The 19,979-nt window shown below is 40.5% G+C and overlaps 1 protein-coding gene and 1 pseudogene across 3 annotated transcripts in view; both read right to left on the reverse strand.

Moving 5' to 3' along the window:
* Positions 1–19,979, reverse strand: part of LOC145408045 (glycine receptor subunit alpha-4-like) — a 346,130-nt gene that overhangs the window by 63,533 nt on the left and 262,618 nt on the right. For all 3 annotated transcript variants that reach the window (XM_080278843.1, XM_080278844.1, XM_080278842.1), the window contains exon 6: positions 14,638–14,720. In XM_080278843.1, coding sequence (XP_080134969.1) covers positions 14,638–14,720 — 83 coding nt within the window. The remainder of the gene's footprint in view (positions 1–14,637; positions 14,721–19,979) is intronic.
* On the reverse strand, positions 790–908 carry LOC145408146 (5S ribosomal RNA; annotated as a pseudogene).

The following is a 19,979-nucleotide window of genomic DNA, read 5'->3' on the forward strand; positions in this document are numbered from 1 at the left end:
GCTGATATTTCTTGCAGAAATTAATCCTTTTCTTCTTCCTAGTCTCGGTGAATAAAGGCTTCCTAGCAGTGCACTGAGCTGGTAAATCGAGGTCCTTCTGGAGACGATGCTGTATGGTCCTGATTGACATGTCCTTGAGCAAGTCGGGGTGCATCTTCTTTAGTGTAGAAGCTGTTACAGCACTTCACGCTTGAGAATCTTGTCTGTCCTTGGCAAAGTCTTCTGTGGTACACCAGACCCATGTTTCCTCTGTGGTATTGCACCGGATGGTAGTGCAGCTGCTGCACATTTCAGGTTGTAAACAGCCTGTCTGGATACGTTCACATCTGTAGCAATCACAGACATACCCTGTTCTAATAGAGTTAAACAATGGGTCTTCTCCTGTACCATCAGCTTGTTTTAACCCATTCTGTTGAGTCAGAGTGGAGTTACAAGCTCTCAAACTGGGCCCATGCATGAAAAAATGCTGCTGGATGAGAGACATAGAGGACAACCTCTCTCAATCAGAGCCCATAGCTCACTGGCGCGAACCGAGTTGTTGGCTGGTGGCCATAAGCTCGGCCTAGGGGCTCACATCATACCAAGCTCCTCCCACTAATTGTTACCAGACTGTGCAAGTAAAATCTTTCACAAAATGTAGTGTAAACTTTTTTTTTTTTTTTTTTTGTGCCATTCATCCATCCATTGCCAGACGCCATGTATCCCAAATGGGGTGGCCAACGGCTTAGAGTTAATTGTTTTACAGGGAGGGGCACTAATCCTCCACCAACCCCACTTGACACGTAGGGATGCCAACAGCATCTGGTGTTCCCAGGCGGTCACCCATCCAAGTACTAACCAGACCCAACGTTGCTTAACTTCGCTGACCGGACGGGAAGCGGTGTACTCAACATGGCATGGCCAAATATGTAAAAATTTTTGCAGCCATTATATAATTAAAACTCAGCTATGTACCTGGTAATGTAATTTCATCATAAATACAAATCAAAGGGTAGCCTAGCGGCAAAGTAATAACACTAGTAATAAGAGTAACTATTTTTTTTTTTTTTTTTTTTGGTGCATCAGTGTAAGCCATTAATTCCCTTTGTACATCAACTGATAGAAAAAAGGATAAATCTCTCTCTCTCTCTCTCTCTCTCTCTCTACAGTGAGTGAGTTTTGAATCTTGAAGTTTCTAGAATAGGATATTTATAATAATGAAGGCTGATAAGTAGTCCCTGATTTGATTTGGCAGCCTCTGAATTTGAGCTATCGCACTTAATCCCTTTAATTCAGTATACTTCATTCTCAAACATTAACACTGGACGAACGAAACAAGCACTGGTCTTAGGTAAACATTGAGCATGGGCTGTTCTCTTATTCAAGACTGTCCCTTTAATGCGCATATGAGAGTTGTGTCAATATGTTAACCCACCGTGCCCCGTTGACGTATATGTACGTCCACACGTTTTGTCACTGTCAGTCCCATTGACGTATATAAACATGCATCAATTGCAAGGTCCTTAATTTGCACAATTTTCAATTTTCGCGTGTGATATTTGGTACGTATACACGGGACACTTTCCTCTACAAGATGCCAGGTAGGGTCAATGCCTTACCCTGCATGACCTCCCCTCCCCCCTGTGCGCCATTGTCATGGCAATTCACCTGTTACCAGTGACCTGGCCAGCAAAGACATGTTGTGCCACGGTACGAAATTCAGGGCCAGAGTGATTCCCCAATTGATGACAATGTGGAGGACAAAGTTTATGTAGCATTAGAGGAAGAAACAGTCATAAATGATGATCAGGTAATGTTGCCAAAAAAGGTCAGGTATGTTGATGTGTTTGGTGAAACAATACTTATATTGCCTATATTACTGTGTGAAAACCAATATACTTTCGTACTACATAAAAATTCGTACCAAATAAATAAATAAATACCATTTATGAGTGGTGTGCAGTAGTTACCCTCCCATAGAACTCGTTTTCTTCGGAGCCAGCCTGATAGAAAACCCAGTAAGGTAAGAGGTACTTCTACCTGTATCAAGTATTTTAAACCTCAGGTGAGCAATTTCTCTATGATTTTTTTATGTTTCTCACCAAAAGCGGAGGTTTGAGCCAAAAATTTTTTTTTCCAAAATTGGTCAGGACTGGGGGGAGTCAGTGGTCGAAAATCGGTCGGGACGGGGCGGGTTAAATGCTTAAATTTACAAAATATTAGATTCACTTTACACGAGAACTCCGTATGAAAGTTGACGTTAATAATGTATAATAGGCAGGCCTTAATATATATGAGAGACCACCTACAATGGCCAGCAAATCAAATATAATTTATGCAAGGTGTAGTTGTGACAGCCTGACACTTCGGTATCGAGTCTATGATCATAGATTATAAAATTTTGAAGATACAGTAAAACCTCTATATAATGGATGGCAATAGACCGGAATTCGCTTTTATCGGAATCGAGGAGCTACCGGACTGAATTCCTGTTTATCGGAAAAAGTCTGATAAAGCTACAAGCAGTCCAGACTGCCTGACCACTTCAACTATGTTCACCACAATAAGGCAAATAAAAGAAATGTTTGTCAGCGTACAGTACAGTATTCTTATATATATATTATACTGTTTGATTAATGTATTGAAGTTATAACACAGTACAGTACCGCAATGATTGTCAAAACAGTTTCAAAACCATTCATGTTATCCGGACTAATGTCTGATATATCGGAAAAAGTCCGAGTTGGCAGGGGGAAGTCCGGATGTCACTTTTATCGGAATTTCACATTTTTCAGAGTGGCTTGGGCCCCAATTAGTCTGTTATAGTGAGGGCTTACTGTAAAGGATTCATTCTTATTGGTTATGATTTTTCTGAGTAATATTTTAGTAATTTCAATGGCATATGCCACTCCTATATCTCACAGTTAGACAATGGAGTACAAATAATCCATGGCTATTACAAGCATGGCAACCAGCAAAAGACTAATGTAGGACCGAGTTTGGAATGACTCCGCACTCTGAAAGTCCACCATTCAGTTTAAACCTCAAGAATTTGGTGGTTATGTTTGGTGGTTCAGTTAGGTTAGAAATAGGTTAGGTTAGATTAGGTTACAGCTGCTGTAAAAAGGAAGTGGCTAGGATTACAGCAGCAAGAATTTTGTGGCAGCTGCTGTAAATCCTAACCACGGCCTTTTTTTTTTTTTTTCTTTTTCTTTTATTGAGGAATTATCAGTATTTCCATATGTCCTGTTTGAATGAAGTGTTGACAGGAGTGTTTGTTACTTTTGTAGATTAGCATAGAGGGGGTTTTGGTATGTTTGTTTTAAAAATTGTTCGTAAACAGGGCGTTAATGTTGTGCTTCATACTGTGCGTAACTTAGAATTTATGGAACATTGAACGTTGTAGTTTAATCACTGATCATTATTTTCTATCTCTTTATTGCCAGACGCCTCAATGATGGTTCAGATGCTGATTTACACCTTATCTGATTGCAAGATTGAACAGCACAGTGCAACCATAACACATCGTTTGCCTGGCACCACCACACTGGGAATATTTATTACTTCATGGACTTTTATCAGAGGTAATTTTTTTGTTTGCTATATTGTGTTACATACCATTGAACTCTGGATTTTTTCTGTATCTTTTGAAATTATTATTTTTTTCTAATATTTTTTTCTAAATATTTGAAAACTGCCTCACACAGGATGTGCATGTAAACAAACACTGATGCAGTGAACAGGTTAAAATAGCCCAGTGTTTGGGGGTTACCACACATTTTAGTGCACACATTGTGAGGTAGGTTTTAATCATTGGAAATATGGAGGGGCAAAGCCCCCAGTTGGGTTCCAGTGCCTCGTCAGGAAAGTTTCTTCTGCTGTTCCTTTTTCAAGTGCGGGAAGTGAGCGAGAACACCAAATTTAGTCACAGTTTGGACCCCAGACATATATACCGGAGCAAAAGATATATCTCATCAGAAAGAAATGGGGGCAGGGGTTGGGAGGAAAACTCTGTAGTACAGTAGTGAACTTTTTGGATATTGCAATCAATTTTGAAGTTACAAGAAAGACATCAGTCTGGAAATCGCATAAAAATCCTCAATTATTTTTGTTTCATAGACAACCTGTAATTTCCAAAAGTTTTTCTGTAAGTCGAGGAAACGATTTTTTATAAGGCAGATTAATGTAACATCCAGTAAGTAACAGTCTAAGGTTGCGTGAGTAGAGCAGCAGTATTTTCTGATGATTGCTGAGAGCAACCAGGTTTTGGCTTTTCAAAACAAATAATTCCTTCTGTTTAGCTTTTTTGAAAAATTTTTGAGACTAATACAATACCCTGATTGATGAAAGAAACTCTGAATTTCTGATTTCTAATTCAAATCGGAGTGCACCAAGAGATTTGGTGAAAGTAATTTTTATGAGTGAGCAAAGAGCAAAGTCATTATTAACTTTCTAGGTCCCAGACCCTAGACCTAAAATTAATACAAGAGGAGTATTGGTTTTAGGAAGTGTGAGGGAATATTTTTGGTGTAATGTAATAAATTCTTTTAAGTACTTTCAGGTCAGGAAATCAGAGGAAGATGATGAGCCACATGAGATAACATTCAGCACTGCTTGACTTGCTCACTCGCTCACTTGAACACGTTCTATATTTTCAGTGTGGACGCCTGTTACATGTTTTTATTGAGTACCTTAGAGTTCTTTTTGATACACTGATGCATCTAGCTGCGGGATAGGAAGTCAAGAGTCTTGCGGGTGGCCAAATGGCTTTTATTGTTGCAAAATTGGTACATTTTCTTTGTTCCCCTTTTTGTAAAATTAAATATTAATTACCAGTGATGTATCTAGTACTAGAATTATTTTCTTTAACCTGCCATGTGCCAGTGCCGTTTTAAAACGGTCTGATGAAAATCTGCGGTCAGTGCCAGTGTCGTTTTAAAATGGCTTAATATTAAAACATTCACTGTGACCTCATTTTTCAAGATTCATGGGTAAAAATTGGCAGGCATGCATGTTAACTGTTCCTCTACCAGGCCCCAGGTGGTCAAGGCCATACACCCACTCACTCCGCCCATCACACTCACTCTGCCTGTGTGCCTCATCCAGTGCTGTACATAGTGAAATCATGTTGTAAATATTTTCTTGTAAGTGTAAGGACTGTACATAATGAAATCAAGTTGTAAATACTTTCTTTTAAGTGCTAGGAATATATGTAGTGAAGTCAGGTTGTACCTATCTTCAAGTAAGTGTAAGACAGTGCATTCACAGTGAGAGAGACATGCAAATTGTGAGATGTTGAAGTAATAAGTAATCAGAAAAGTGTACTCAACATTGCTGTACCTTCCCAGCATAAATACCCGAGTGTACCTTACATAGAAAATGTCTTTCTCTCACCTATGTGGCAAGCGTGAGAGAGCGGGAATACCAGTATACGAGTATGCAGGACTCAATAAAACCCAGTTCCGAGCTTCGGTTAGTATTTTAATGGTGAATTTCGTTATTTTCACATCAAAATCTATCATTTTAGCCAAAAAAAAAAAAAAAAAAGTAAAAAAAAATGACTGGCACAGAGGCAACCCACAGGGCTAAAGAACAGCCGGCAGGCGGTGGGTTGAAGACGTGGATTTGCAAGAGAACAGCTTAACCCTTATGCGCATGGATAAGTTTTGTAAGTTTGCCAGTGTATGATTTTATTCCACCCCCCTCCCCACCAACCCAGCCGCGGGCGGCTGAAAACATGTATTCTCACCTTATTTTTGCCACCCAGACCTCTATATATTGCCATGAAACCTAAATCATCTTATTTGCTGATGTTTATTCTAGCCGATAAGCAAAAAAAATTAATAAATAAATAAAAAAATAAAAGTACATTAGGCTGGTGTAAATAAACATTTCGGAACGTCAGTCTCACTTCCCAACATCCTAGTTCGAATGTTTTCCATCATACAGAAAAATGTTATTAGAAGCTTTGATAGAGAATTTCTAATGAGATTTGTCCGGTTGTGATGCGATTTGTATTTTTCAAGAAAAAATAGCAAAAAACTAAAAGCCATTTTTAAAAATAGCTGGTTTTTGTTCAGGGAGCTCTACTGCAAAAGTTCCCTTGCACATATTATGTTTTTATTTCTTAATCTTGTGTAGAATTTCATGGGCTTTCTCATGGTACCTGTAGATTTTTCATGCACCTCATAGTTTCTGAGTAAATCGCAAAAAACTAGTGGGTACCCGTGCTGTTGCTGCACTTTCGTCATGTGTGCACAATAACAGTTATATTCTCGCCTACATAACAACAACTTTTCATCAGAAATATTACATTGTTATGTCCTGTACATACGTAGAATTCACTGATCTTTATCATGGTTCTTACAGGAAATCGATACATCCAATAGTTTTCGAGTAAATGGAGGACAAAGGTAGAATACTCCTCCGAGCACTGCATGGTTTTGCCACAAGCGAGAAAAAAACATTCTCTTACCCCGCCTTTACCTGAAAAATATGCTCCCAAAGACTTATATTTTGGTCATGTACATACATAGAATTCACTGGTCTTTATTATGGTTCTTACAGGAAATTGATCCGTCCAATACTTTTCAAGTAAATTGATGACAAACGTAGAATACTCTGAGCGCTGCATAGTTTTACCACAAGCGAGAAAAAAAACAGTCTTCCCCTGCCTTTACCTAAACAATGTGCTCCCAAAGGTTTATATTTTGGTTGTGTACATACGTAAAATTCACTGATCTTTATCATGGTTCTTACAGGAAATCAATACATCCAATACTTTTCGAGTAAATGGACAACACATGTAGAATACGCCTCTGAGCGCAGCATAGTTTTACTGCAAGAAAAAAAAAAAGAACTCTTCCCCCACCTTTACCTAAAAAATATGCTCCCAAAGGCTTATATTTTGGTCATGTACATACATAGAGTTCACCGATCTTTATCATGGTTCTTACAGGAAATTGATATGTCCAATATTTTTTGAGTAAATGGACGACAAACGTAGAATACTCCTTTCTGCCTGCAAGGGAGATAAAAACACTCTCTTGCACTACCTCACCCATACCTACATACAGCATTTTCGCCCGTTAGGTTTTATTATTTTCATTTTTTACTCAAAGTATGCATGTAAAATATAAGCTTTTTCATAGTGCTCTCAGAAACTTGACATTACCACTGTTCTTTTTGCAAGGTACTGATACTGAAGCTGAACTTTCTTCCAACTCATATGTGTATATGTAAAAAACAATACTTATTTGTGTAAAAAATATAGAAATGTAGGAATAAGTCAATACACAAATCAACCAAATACGGATAACTCACTTCCTCCATAGGTGTTGAGATGCTGGCAGGACCTTGAAGGGTTTGAAGATAAGGAGTTATGTATTGTGTAGGCATGTGTGTATGTGGTGTTTGTGAGTGTGTGTGTGTGTGGCGTATTTCTCTCCTCGCGCTACATTTGCCTAACACGTGCAGTGCATACAATAGATTTCTCCACGACCATTCGCTGCACGACATACGTATATATATATATATGTGGCTGTGTGGCGTTTTCTTGTCTCTGATCCTTGCACTAGGTTTGTGCTAAGTCAGTCAATGCACGCAATATTTCTCGGTGAACACTCATTGCACTATTTTATACTTGTATTTCACACTAAACCATATGCATTATAAAACATTGTTGTGATTCCATCCCAACCACCTCTATTATTCCCTTCCCGACGTGACTGCCTGTTCCCTTAGCGACTATGGCAAATCTCTATGGCATTCATAATGCCTGCTATGGTAGGTCAGTTATTTCACTAATCCAGTCACTATATGTTTCATAAGTATAGGTATTGGCTTCACTATAAAGGTAAAACACTCACATCATTTACGGGCAGGGTGAAGCAGAGTGGAAACCCCACTATATCAGACCAGATTCCTGCCACTAGGCCTAACAGCTGATAACAGGCCCCAGTGCTTTACAAACAATATATCTAGGTTCCATAGACACAGTTACTTCACAGTATAGTCAGAAACACTGTACAATCACAATACTGTATTTCAGTAATGGCTTCTGCCTTGGGTGGGAGGGGGAAAATGGATTCAAAGGGACGACTGACAGCAGCGCTACCCTTCAGCACGGCTGGTCTTGAGATACTGAGATTTTTCTGCTGCACATTGTCTCATCAGAGCAGTCACAGTGTTGCCAAGAATTTATTTTGGAGGCGAGACTGGCATGCAAGAACACACCAAAATTTGACGCATATCAGCCCAAAACTTTCGTGGTGATTTTTTTTTCTGCTTTTTCATGTGATTTGTGTCAGTGTGCGTTTATTAGGAAAAAAAACATGGAACGCAATTTGCGTCAACGTGCCCAAGAGGGTTAAATCGATGCATAACTGTCTACATATGTTACTGTTGTTTAAAGACTGTAGCTAAGGTGTCATGATGGTAGAGGTAAATTAGTACTTGTCTAACAAAGTTGTAGATAGTAGCCTACTTTAAACAACCTAAAAACGTGTCCATCCATAAGACACAACAATTCTCTGTACCAGCCCTGATGGCTGGTCTTGGTTTTGCTCTGTATAATCTAAAAAATGCCTTCATAAGAAACACTGAGTGTTCAGACTTTCAGATAATACCATACATCATGAATAATAATGGAGCCTTGACAAACAGTTACTAAGATATCCACATTTATTCTATATATGCCCTCCATGTAGAATGTCTTATTTTTTTATTTTTTTATTTATTTTTTTTTACATACAGTATAGGCCAAAATGCTATAACTCAATCATTCTTCGCTTATTCAAAAACGGTTTCAATTTAAAAGTGCCCTCAAATATTACGTCGACAGCTTGCACACATAATGCATTGACCTGCCTATGATGAGCTTCTTCACCTTAAGAAAAAAAAAAAAAAAAAAAAAAAAACCAAAGACATACGGTATCTCTCAAGTGATTTTTGTTTGGGGTAAGTGCATGCACAGACAAGGGAGCAGTTGGATTTTTGTTAGCTAATGTGTGTATTCAAGCTTGGATGCCTCTCTCCAATCTGTGAGAGGCTTGCTGCTTTCTGCCCGTAGATGATTCTCTTGGCATGATGCATTAAGGGGGAAAGTGACGGTCATGCCTTAGGTGTAAGGCAGAGGCTGTGGGAATAGTAGGTGAACTTTATACTTTGACTGTACCTTATCCCCCTCCCCCCGGCAGAGAGAGAGAGAGAGGTATAAGAGGAAGTATAGGCCTACATGAAAGAGGCAGCGTGGGGTGGCCGTCTGGCCGAAGGGAATGGAGATTGAAGGATGCAGCGGCAGGAAGGGGTGGAGGTGGATGGATCAGGTCGAAGAATACGTGAGGAAGGGCGGCTTGGACTGGCGGGAGAGGATGAAGGTGGATTATTAAAGTGGAAGCGTAGGTGAGGAGGGTGGCCTGGCTTGGCGGGAGAGGGAATGATGATGAAGTGGAGTACATGGGGGAGGGTGGCTTGGAGTGGTGGGAGAATAGTGATATAGTGATGGTAGAGGAAGTTGGTGGAAATTTTGTCACAGCCACCATGAATAACCCCTGGGATAGATAGGGAGTTAGATTTGTAGACTGATTGATAGACATAGATATGGATAGGTGGATCATAGACAATGCACTCGGATCTAGAAAAAGAATGAGGGGGTAGAGAAAGTGTGCTGTCAGAGAGAGAGAGAGAGAGAGTGTGTGTGTGTGTGTGTGTGTGTGTGTGTGTGTGTGTGTGATCACAGACCCACGGGCGCACAGTTCACACAAAAATAAAAATCGTATGAGTTAATCAAACTTTAATGTAAAAGAAATAACTTGTCACGTACCCTAATCGCAGTAACATCAGAAATTACATTAATCCTCACCATTCCATCCTCCGATTATATACCTCACAAGAAAACATCGATAAGCAAGGTTAAATTAAGGAACGTAACACAACAGAGGTAAGCGATGCTAGGTTGGTTCTAACCGTGTTCGTTCTAATCTGACAAAGATTCCCAACTGCTTTCAGCTCAGTAATGGCCAGTTACAGTCAGATTGGAAGGTTGATTCGAAAAACAACCAAGGAGATTTATTTCTTATAGCTAAGGTACATTGAATTTCATGGAACCTAGACTTGGTATTCAAAATATTATGGGAGTGACCCAGTTGCATAAGATGAAGACAAAGTAGTTACAGGTAGCCCTTGTCAAGAGGAAGAGTCAAGGGCAAAGACAGCCCTCCTCCGCCCACCATAACCTTCAGCCAAAACTTACAAGAAAAAATGAGAAGGAACATCTTGCAGATAAGAACACCTAGCATGAAAATTTCAGTAGACAAGACGAAAGGAACGCATATTCTGCATGACGGACCCTTGAATAAAAGAAAATTAATAATTTCATTTTGAGTGCATTAGTGAACGCGAAGAATTTTGCTCATCCTCGTAAGTCATACGCCAGTTATTTGAGACTTTCACTCGACATAATACCAACAGCATCATTGCATAACGTATTCCACTAGGTTCTGTACTTTCAAACCAGTTCCACCCCATCTCTTCGCTAAGCTGGAACTTTTCTTGTTGAATCAATGTGCATGATTTGTTTTTCTGCTAGACTTTAAGGCCTTACTAACTTCTCCATTTATTTTTTCACCCATTCAAACATCTCAACTGAATTGCCCGTGCCATGACGCCAGACAAAATGAGGGAGGGGGGAGTGTATTTTTTCATATGCAAGGTTCTTTATGGCGTGTATCACTTTCATCATTTTTCTCTGCTTATTTTCTAACGATTTTATGTCAGTTTTGTAGTGCAAACACCGAAACTGCACTGCATCATCCTAGTGCAGCCCTACCAAGATAAAGTTATGTCACGCTTTTCGAAATAAATCCTCTGGCTCATTTTGCTTCATTTCGTATACCTATACACTGTTTATCTGCGGCGAAGCCGACGGGTCTAAAAGTGGTAGCCTACACCTGGGGGATCCCTCCCCCCCCGTCCTTCAAGGAAAGTTCAAATATCTGCTCTTGAGGAGCCCTGAGCGATTTTCATGTAAAATACAAAGTTGCCCAGCTTGAAATTTTGGGTTGATTTAACATGTCAGCTGTTGTCAGCTGACGCATCAGCAGACTGTTAGGCTATTTTCATTTTTTTTCTTCTTCTTCAAGGAAAGTTCGAATATCTGCTCTTGGAGAGCTCTGTGCGATTTTCTTGTGAAGTACAAAATTCTTCAGCTTGAAATTTTGGGTTAATTTAAAACGTCAGCTGTTGCGTCAGGTGATTACTAGGCGATTTTCAGTTTTCGCTATAAGGAGGCATTTAAGCGACTTTGTTAAGAAGTGCAAAGTCGCTCAGCTTGAAAGTTTGAGTTGATTTAATCATGTCAGTTGTTGCATCAGCTGATGCATACGAGTAGTTTCGTAACAGGTCGTGAAGATAGTTTCTTCATGTTTAGGTTGTAAGTCACTGCTAACCGTAACTTGTAGATCCCTATCACCATCTAATTTACTGATATCTTTACTGTCTCATTTATTTTTCCAGTAGGTGTACCCACATTAAGTACTTTACATATTTTGTCCTCATTAGATTTAATCGGTCAGTTCTCAGCCCATTTGCATAATATATCAAGATCCCTCTCAGTGTTTTTACGGCCACCTGTCAACTTGATTATTCTTCCTGTTTTTGTTTCATCAGGAAGTACATTCACTCCCATAAATGCCCGAGGGATATTTCATTTGCAACGTAATTGACAAGGAAAGAACTCGGCAAACATTTCCTCAGAGTATGACAGGCAACAGTCCGTTTACACATACAGGCCCCTAATTCATTTCTGGGTGCGAACAGTCTGGGATAAAGTGGCCCACTGCAGAGGTCACCTGGTCAGCTAGATGATCGAACCAGAGACCTTTTGGTTGCGGGTCGAATGCGTTTTCGATTACAGCATCGCCAGAGGAGTAGTAGAAAATAATAAAATTACTGAGTCACGAAATCTGAGAATAATGGTAAGTGTAATGTTGCAGAACTTGCAGTCTATTAAATTCGTGTATTATTATTATTATTATTATTATTATGATTTCTTCACGGGTAAGGACGAAACCATGTATATATTATTCTCTTTACAATGGACCATATTTGCATTTCGGCCTCACGCCAGTTCAAAAAGAAACACGCTTGCTTATATATTCATTGAGAGAGAGAGAGAGAGAGAGAGAGAGAGAGAGAGAGAGAGTCGTTCTCGCTTTAAGGTCACACGCAGTCAATAAAAGGTCAGGTGAAATGGGGGGTGGAAGAGGGAGGCGGAGGGGGAGGGATTGGGGGAGAGGGTGAGCGAGGTGAAAAGGGAATGTTAGAGATGGTGAGGGGGAGAAGGGAGGTGGGTGACATAGTTGGGGAGAAGGAGGAGAAGTGGGCATGATGGAGAGGGGAGGGGAAGGTAGGATAGTGCAGTGGAGAGGTTAAGAGTACAAAGGAGTACAGTACAAAGGAGTACGGTACAAAGGAAAACAATCAGCAACAATCCTGGTACTTTCGTGGCTGTTTTTTTTTTTTTTTTTTTTTTTTTTTTTTTTTGTATGGGGAAGGCTGTTACTAATAGAACTATCCTATCAGGTAAATTCACGGACAGAAAAGCTGGAAGGTGGGCAAGAGGGAGATAATTGAGAGGAAAAGTGAAGGACAGGGTAAGGGAGGGTTTGGGATGAGGAGCTGTAAGAGGGAGGGAGATGGTACAGAGGGAGGAGGAAGGACATGAAAATGGAGGGGGAGGGAAGAGGGAGGAAGGCTAGTTAAGGAAGAGGGAGGGCAAGTTAAGGGAAGGGGAAGGGAAGGGAAGGGAAGGGAAGGGGAGGGAAATGGGAACGGGACATGTCAAGTCAGCGTGAGAAAAAGATATCAGGTCAAAGGTTAAAAGTGTGATAAGGAGAGAGAGAGAGAGAGAGAGAGAGAGAGAGAGAGAGAGAGAGAGAGAGAGAGAGAGAGAATTAAACGTCAGGGCGAGTATGGGGGGAGGGGAGAGCTCAGGGCAAGTCAGCTCTTGAGAAAGAGATGAGGTCAGAGGTCAGAGGGTAGCCAGGGAGAGGTCAGAAGGTCGTGTGTGTGTGTGTGTGTGTGTGTGTGTGTGTGTGTGTGTGTGTGTGTGTGTGTGTGTGTGTGTGTGTGTGTGTGTGTGTGTGTGTGTGTTTTATCTCCTGGTTCAGTGTAGCCTTGACATTATCTGACGTTGGCACCATTATTCTTTTATTTTGCACCTGGTTCCGGAAAGTGTGTGTGTGTGTGTGTGTGTGTGTGTGTGTGTGTGTGTGTTACTGTGGTTTGTGACTCCCTTATGCAAGCTTTTTTTTTATTATTATTATTAACACATCCAACACTGAAGGATGAGTGTGACACCAGTTCGATCTGACACGTTAGGCACCAAAGCTATATATTTTGAAAACTGATGTAGATATGAAACATGATACGTGACGCCAGAATCTGTGGTACACTGTTGTCTGACACACCTCCGGACGCTTGGCACCTTAATCCTTTCACTCCGATGACATTTTGTTGGTATTTTATTTTACCACCAAACGATTTTACTCAGGTTGCGAGATACGTTTCGCATTAAAGGGGTTAAATATAGTCTTCTTTAATCCCTTTACAATAAGAGTACCTCCCTCAGCAAAATAAAATCGTCTTGTACTCGAAAGAATAGGCCTATAATAAAGGAAAAAGTCATCTGATCAGAGGTGAATCACACAGCTAACAAACAATCCATCTGTCGATCTCACGTGGGTCCTGGTCGTTCGAACGTTAGTCATTTAGGCCGTAACCTAACCTAAACTAACCCAACCCAACCAGACTTCAGTAGTGTCATCTTGATGCCGTTTGGTTATTTAGGCTGTTTAGGTCGTTCGGCGATTCGGCAGTTTTCCAGTTTGGACGTTACGGCCTAAATGACTTACGGCCGAAACGGCCAAGACTGATATATGTTACTAGCTGACGCCAAACGATTTTTCACTGTTTAGAAGGGACATCCCCTGACTCAAGGGAATAACTGACAAAAAGTTAGTGTCATCGCGTGAATATCTGTCTGTGATCTGAACCAGCATAAAGAAGAAACGGGATTACGGGAACATTCAGTCCCATAATCCCCCTTGCGAAGTGTAGGGGCCTGAAGCTAGGCTAGATTATGCAAAATATTTAAATCCAGAGGCAGGTGACCAGCCAACGCTCCTGTTGATAATGCATAATTTTATAGAGATCCATGTATTTTTCTATATACTGCACTAAAACAGTTTTTGTGCAATAGAAATATATATACATCAACAGAAATAACATCAGATTAACTTAAAATGACCTAATATTTTATATAAATATTTTACACACACACACACACACACACACACACACACACACACACACACACACACACACAATTATTTAATCATCAGTATATCCATCCATCCATTGATACATCCGTGTGTAGCCTATATGTATCTATTTTCTATCTCTCAGTGTGTTATTCTGTCTGTCTTTCTATCCATCTGTTTATGTGTCTACTCCTTTCCACCTGTCTGCCAATAAATGGTATCTATAAACCAAAGCACTGCAGTCCCTCAGCGCACAGGAAGAGCTCTGAAAAATGCATATGACAAGCTCCACACACACACACACACACACACACACACACACGACACCAGTACTCACAGCTTTCTATCTTCATGTGGCACTCCTGCGTGTCGTGGGGGTAGACTTGGAAATTCATGGCACACGACAACACCAAGGTCAGTCTGAAACACAAAGGAGACGGGGTTATGCGGGTGGGGAGGGAGGAAGGAGAAGAAAAATATGAGAGAGAGAGAGAGAGAGAGGAACATATTTGATATAGCACAGTTTGGTCCTTAGCCTAATATATAATAATGTGTAATTTTACCGTTCACGCCTTCAGCACAATAACATCTACCTAAAATATTTCCATCACTCCACTGCCAGACGAATATTAATTTAAGAGAGATTTTGGCAGTGAAGGGGTTAATGAAGGCTGCATGTGACCCCAGCAGTTAAAAGAGTCATCCCTTTGCTGTATAACATCATGTCGAGGTTGCAAGGAGAAAATAATAGAAGACGTCGAGTTACTGACTGGATTAAACGGAGATAACATTATAAAGTTGTACCTCAGCTCTGTGGATGTAATTATTATTATATTATTATTATTATTATTATTGATACCACTCGACAATTTTACTCTGATGTAGGAAACCCTCTCGTAGTGAAGTGATGATTATATCGTTCGATTTGCCTTACCCCGTTCAGTCCGACGAAATTTTTTGATTGTTTAAATTTGCCTTCCCCCTCAAAAAAAAAATAATAATAAAAAAATAAAATAAAATAAATAAATAAAATAAAATGAGTATATGGTGTCGTAGTATAGGGGTTAAGAAAGGCTACAACTGACTACTCTTTTTCTAAAAATCTAAGCAGACTAAAATTTTGTTAGAAAGAGCAAAACATAAAATACGTCATCCTAGAGAAGTAACAAATTAGGTAATACCGTATTCATCTTCCATTTAAAAACAGTCAGTCAGGCCCTTAAAACTAAAGGTAGCAGTGTAAGACTTACCCTTACAGCTCAGTATCACACACACACACACACACACACACACACACACACACACACACACACACACACACACACACACACACACACACACACACACACACACACACACACATTGAGGACCGTATATACCCGTGTGTGTGTGTGTGTGTGTGTGTGTGTGTGTGTGTGTGTGTGTGTGTGTGTGTGTGTGTGTGTGTGTGTGTGTGTGTGTAGGGTGGTGTGTGTGTGTGTGTGTGTGTAGGGTGGTGTGTGTGTGTGTGTGTGTAGGGTGGTGTGTGTGTGTGTGTGTAGGGTGGTGTGTGTGTGTGTGTGTGTGTGTGTGTGTGTAGGGTGGTTGTGTGTGTGTGTGTGTGTGTGTGTGTGTGTAGGGTGGTGTGTGTGTGTGTGTGTGTGTGTGTGTGTGTGTGTGTGTGTGTGTGTGTGTGTGTGTGTGTGTGTGTAGGGTGGTGTGTGTGTGTGTGTGTGTGTGTGTGTGTGTGTGTGTGTGTGTGTGTGTGTAGGGTGGTGTGTGTGTGTGTGTGTGTGTGTGTGTGTGTGTGTGTGTGTGTGTGTGTGTGTGTGTGTGTGTGTGTGTGTGTGTGTGTGTGTGTGTGTGTGTGTGTGTGTGTGTGTGTGTGTAGGGTGGTGTGTGTGTGTGTGTGTGTGTGTGTGTGTGTGTAGGGTGGTGTGTGTGTGTGTGTAGGGTGGTGTGTGGTGTGGTGCTCCTGGGTTCAGTGACAGTGGGTGGGGTGACTATCAATAAATCATGATGGTAACCCAATTTGCCGTTACCACAAAGGGCTGGAAGTCTTACAAGAAGGCTCTTTGATATCTCGGAGGAGTTAATCACACCAGAATGGAGGGGTTCGAATAATGTTGAAGGGAACACCGTCTCAGAAGCGTCAGTTAGAATATACAGTAGTTCTTTGGATGATATATGTTGTTTATAGATATGTGTTGTTTTAAAGGGATTTATGGGGTGAAAGGTCAAACCATACATACAGATATTTTTCTCCGAGAAGGAGAATAGGTTTTCACCTCTATTTGTTTGTTTGCTCTTCAACAAGGAGAGTGTGTTTTCACCCCGTTTGTTTGTTTAATATTTTGTTTGTTAGCAGGATTACTCAAAAACTAAAGAGAGATTTGGACCAGATTTGGTGAGTACATAGCCCATGTCCCAGGGAACAGTCGATTAACTTTTTGTACCGATGCGGATCGTATGACAGATTTTGATCCGAATTTTTTTTTTGGAAACTCTAATCAGTGATCAGAAAACCTAACCCATTATGAAGAGTGGTTTGGAAATTACGTTGCCCTTGTAGGAGAGATGCGCTCCACTGAGTGCCTCTCTAGTTTGTTAGTTTGTTTGTCTGTTAGCAGGATTACGTGAAAATTAGGAGAGAGATTTGGACCAAGTTTGGTGGGTAGATAGCCCATGTCCCAGAGAACAGTTGATTAACTTTTTCTCCGACAAGGAGAGTATGTTTTCATCCATGTTTGTTTGTTCTCTCCGGCAAGGAGAGTATGTTTTCATCCCTGTCTGTTGTTTGTTAGTTTGTCTGTTAGCAGGATTGCTCAAAAACTAGGAGAGAGATTTGGACCAAATTTTCAGGGTAGATAGTCCAGGGAAGTCGATTAACTTTGGGGCCGATCTGGATCATATTGTTTTTCAGTTAGCAGAATTACTCAAAAACTAAATGAGAGATTTGGACCAAATTTGGTGGGTAGATAGCCCATGTCCCAGGGAACAGTCGATTAACTTTTGGGACCGATTCGGATCGTATTACAAATTTTGGATCCGGAAAGCACTATTGGCGAAACCCCGATCAATGATCAGAAAACCAAACGTATTATGAAGAGTGGTTTGGAAAATACTTTACCCTTGTCGGAAAGATGCGCTTCACTGAGTGCCCCTCTAGTTAGTGAATGTGGTAACACGAATTCTTAGGGCTTACCGACTTTTGCGGGGAAAGGTGAGTGTTAGAGATGTTTCTGTGGAAACCATGCTGCATTTGCTTGGAAAGTTGGCAGTTATACTTTCCAGATTTTAAAAAGTTATTTTAGTGTCATGGTTTTTAATATGAATATAGCAACAGATGTATTAAGGTTAGATCTGAAGTATATACAGCCCAAGCTGGGTAGAGAACACCGAAGGATACCAAGGTTAGACCCGATAGATGTAGCTTTCACTATTAGGTTAAGTTTGGTTTGATTTAGTTTAACCAAAACAGTTCTTCTCCCCCGGAGACAGAAAATAAGAATCTTTCTATTCATACAGGGAATACGTGGGCCGTAAACTATTTAACCATTTCCAAAGACACCCAGATATAAGTACCGGTAAACATCTGAATTTACTGTATCATCATGCAAGTCTCCTAAGACTCGGTAAAAGCTGAAAATAGCTCACTGAGTAACAAAACAAAACGCTTTGTCTACTACTAAGGGAAGTGGATCTGTTCTTTATAATAATAATCGGGGCCGCTGATTTCAAACTTGAAAAAGAAGCGGTGCCGGGCACCGCAAACCCGTCCCCGGCAGTCATTTTAGTGCTTACTTATAAACACAACAGGATATCTAGTCAAAGTTGTCACATATCAGATATGGAGTAAATAGGGTGAAAATTGACGATTTTATGCCCATTTGAAATTTTAGACCCAACCCACCTGACACAGACCCCCCTACCGCTAACGGGGGGGGGGTCCCCCCTAACGAGGCATGTTATAGGATGCAAATTTGAAAGATGCACCTTTAGGTTTCGATTTCATGTCAGTATGACGAATTTGAAAGAAGTTATGGCAAGAAAACGATGTTTACATTTTACATTCTGGGGGGAGCAAAAGCCTGGACCTTGGCTCAGTTTGGCCCAAAATTTAATCTGGTGATCAGAAGGTCATATCCCATGATCCCTGTAATTTTAGTCAAAATCGCACCAGTACTTTTCGCGTAAAGTTTTTAACAGCCAGAAAAACAAACAAACAAACAGACAGACAAGCCTAGTGAAAATAATACCCATCCCCGAGCCCCTCCTGGGCAGGGACAGAAAATTAGAAAATAGCTAGCACGTAAGATGTTCAAGCTGTTTATGAGTACCAGTAATGCCTGGCATGCTATATTCGAGATTGTATAAATGTATGGAGGCACATAGACACACTGTTTATATATGGTAATAAGACTGTTTAGAAATTAATTTCGCAATTTTAGATCACAGTTATTGATTTCCAAGAGTATAGTCAGTATTATGCACATTAAGTCTATGAACAAATTACAAGAACAAAATACAGTAATTATATTCAGTGTAGACATTATTCAGAAGAGATCAAAATATCTGAGACAGCTGCTCTTGTGTGAATTTGGTCTCGTGTCACAGGAACCAGCAGTAACCACCTATAAGGTTGAGATACACCGGCCTTGATATCGGGTTTCCCATCAGCGAAATGTCTTGGCGGAACCTTTCGACATACTTATCCTCACCTCACCCTCATTAGGTGGAAGAAATTGAGAACGCAAGAAGTGCATTTTACGTGACTTCTACTTTCCAGTTGGGGGCACGGTGGCTTAGTGGTAGAGCATCGGAGTCGTGATCGGGGGATTGCGAGTTCGAGCCTCGCCCGGGACTGCCGTGCCGGGAGTGGTAGCGCGCTCGTGTAACCTAGCGGGGCTATATGGCCATAGTTGCCTAGCTCGGGGATTAAATCCCTTTACTTTCCAGTTGTTGGTATACCTCTTGCAAGCTGTCCAGCACGTCAGCATACACTGTTTAATGATTCCCAAGAGAGTTCTGCACAACTAATATAATGCGTCCCATGCCACAGTCGTTTTTTTTTTTTTTTTTTTTTTTTTAAGTGTTGTACGTACTGTCACACATCAGTTAATGGGGTCAGACAAAAGTATCAGTTTTTAATTAAGCATCAGCCTTCTCTGTGCGAAACTACAGTATTTTATGTGATATTGTAAGCCATCAAGGGCACAATCCAACACCTTCACAAAGGTTACGAAAATGCCGAGGCAGATTTTCTGATGATCTGTCAGTGGGTTATACTGTGCATTGTTCCTGCCAGTTATGTGTTCGTGTCTTTCATGTCGGTGATTTACAACGTAATGACAGCGGTCTTCACGGATATGCTGTACAACAACCACACGTATAATGTCGAATCCATATACAGTTCTAGGAGGAAAGAAATCACATTTGGATCATAGTAATTTTTCCAAAAATTATCTCAGTAGCCTAATCAGCCACATTCAGTAACATTCTTGCGAGAGATACAATGTAAAACCATTAATATGAAGTTATTAATCCATGTATACTGAACTAGCGGTAGACTGCGTAATTTAGTAGGATCGTACTGATAATTTAAAACCCTGACTTGCTGGGATAATTTTGACAGCAGATTCAAAACCAGCACCCTCGTTATAGTCTGAAGCACATGCTTTTACCGCTGTAGCAAAATCT

This window comes from Coenobita brevimanus, chromosome 75 (genome assembly GCF_032717465.1).
Source record: "Coenobita brevimanus isolate Jiangsu-jjx chromosome 75, ASM3271746v2, whole genome shotgun sequence".
In the NCBI taxonomy this organism is placed as follows: domain Eukaryota; kingdom Metazoa; phylum Arthropoda; class Malacostraca; order Decapoda; family Coenobitidae; genus Coenobita; species Coenobita brevimanus.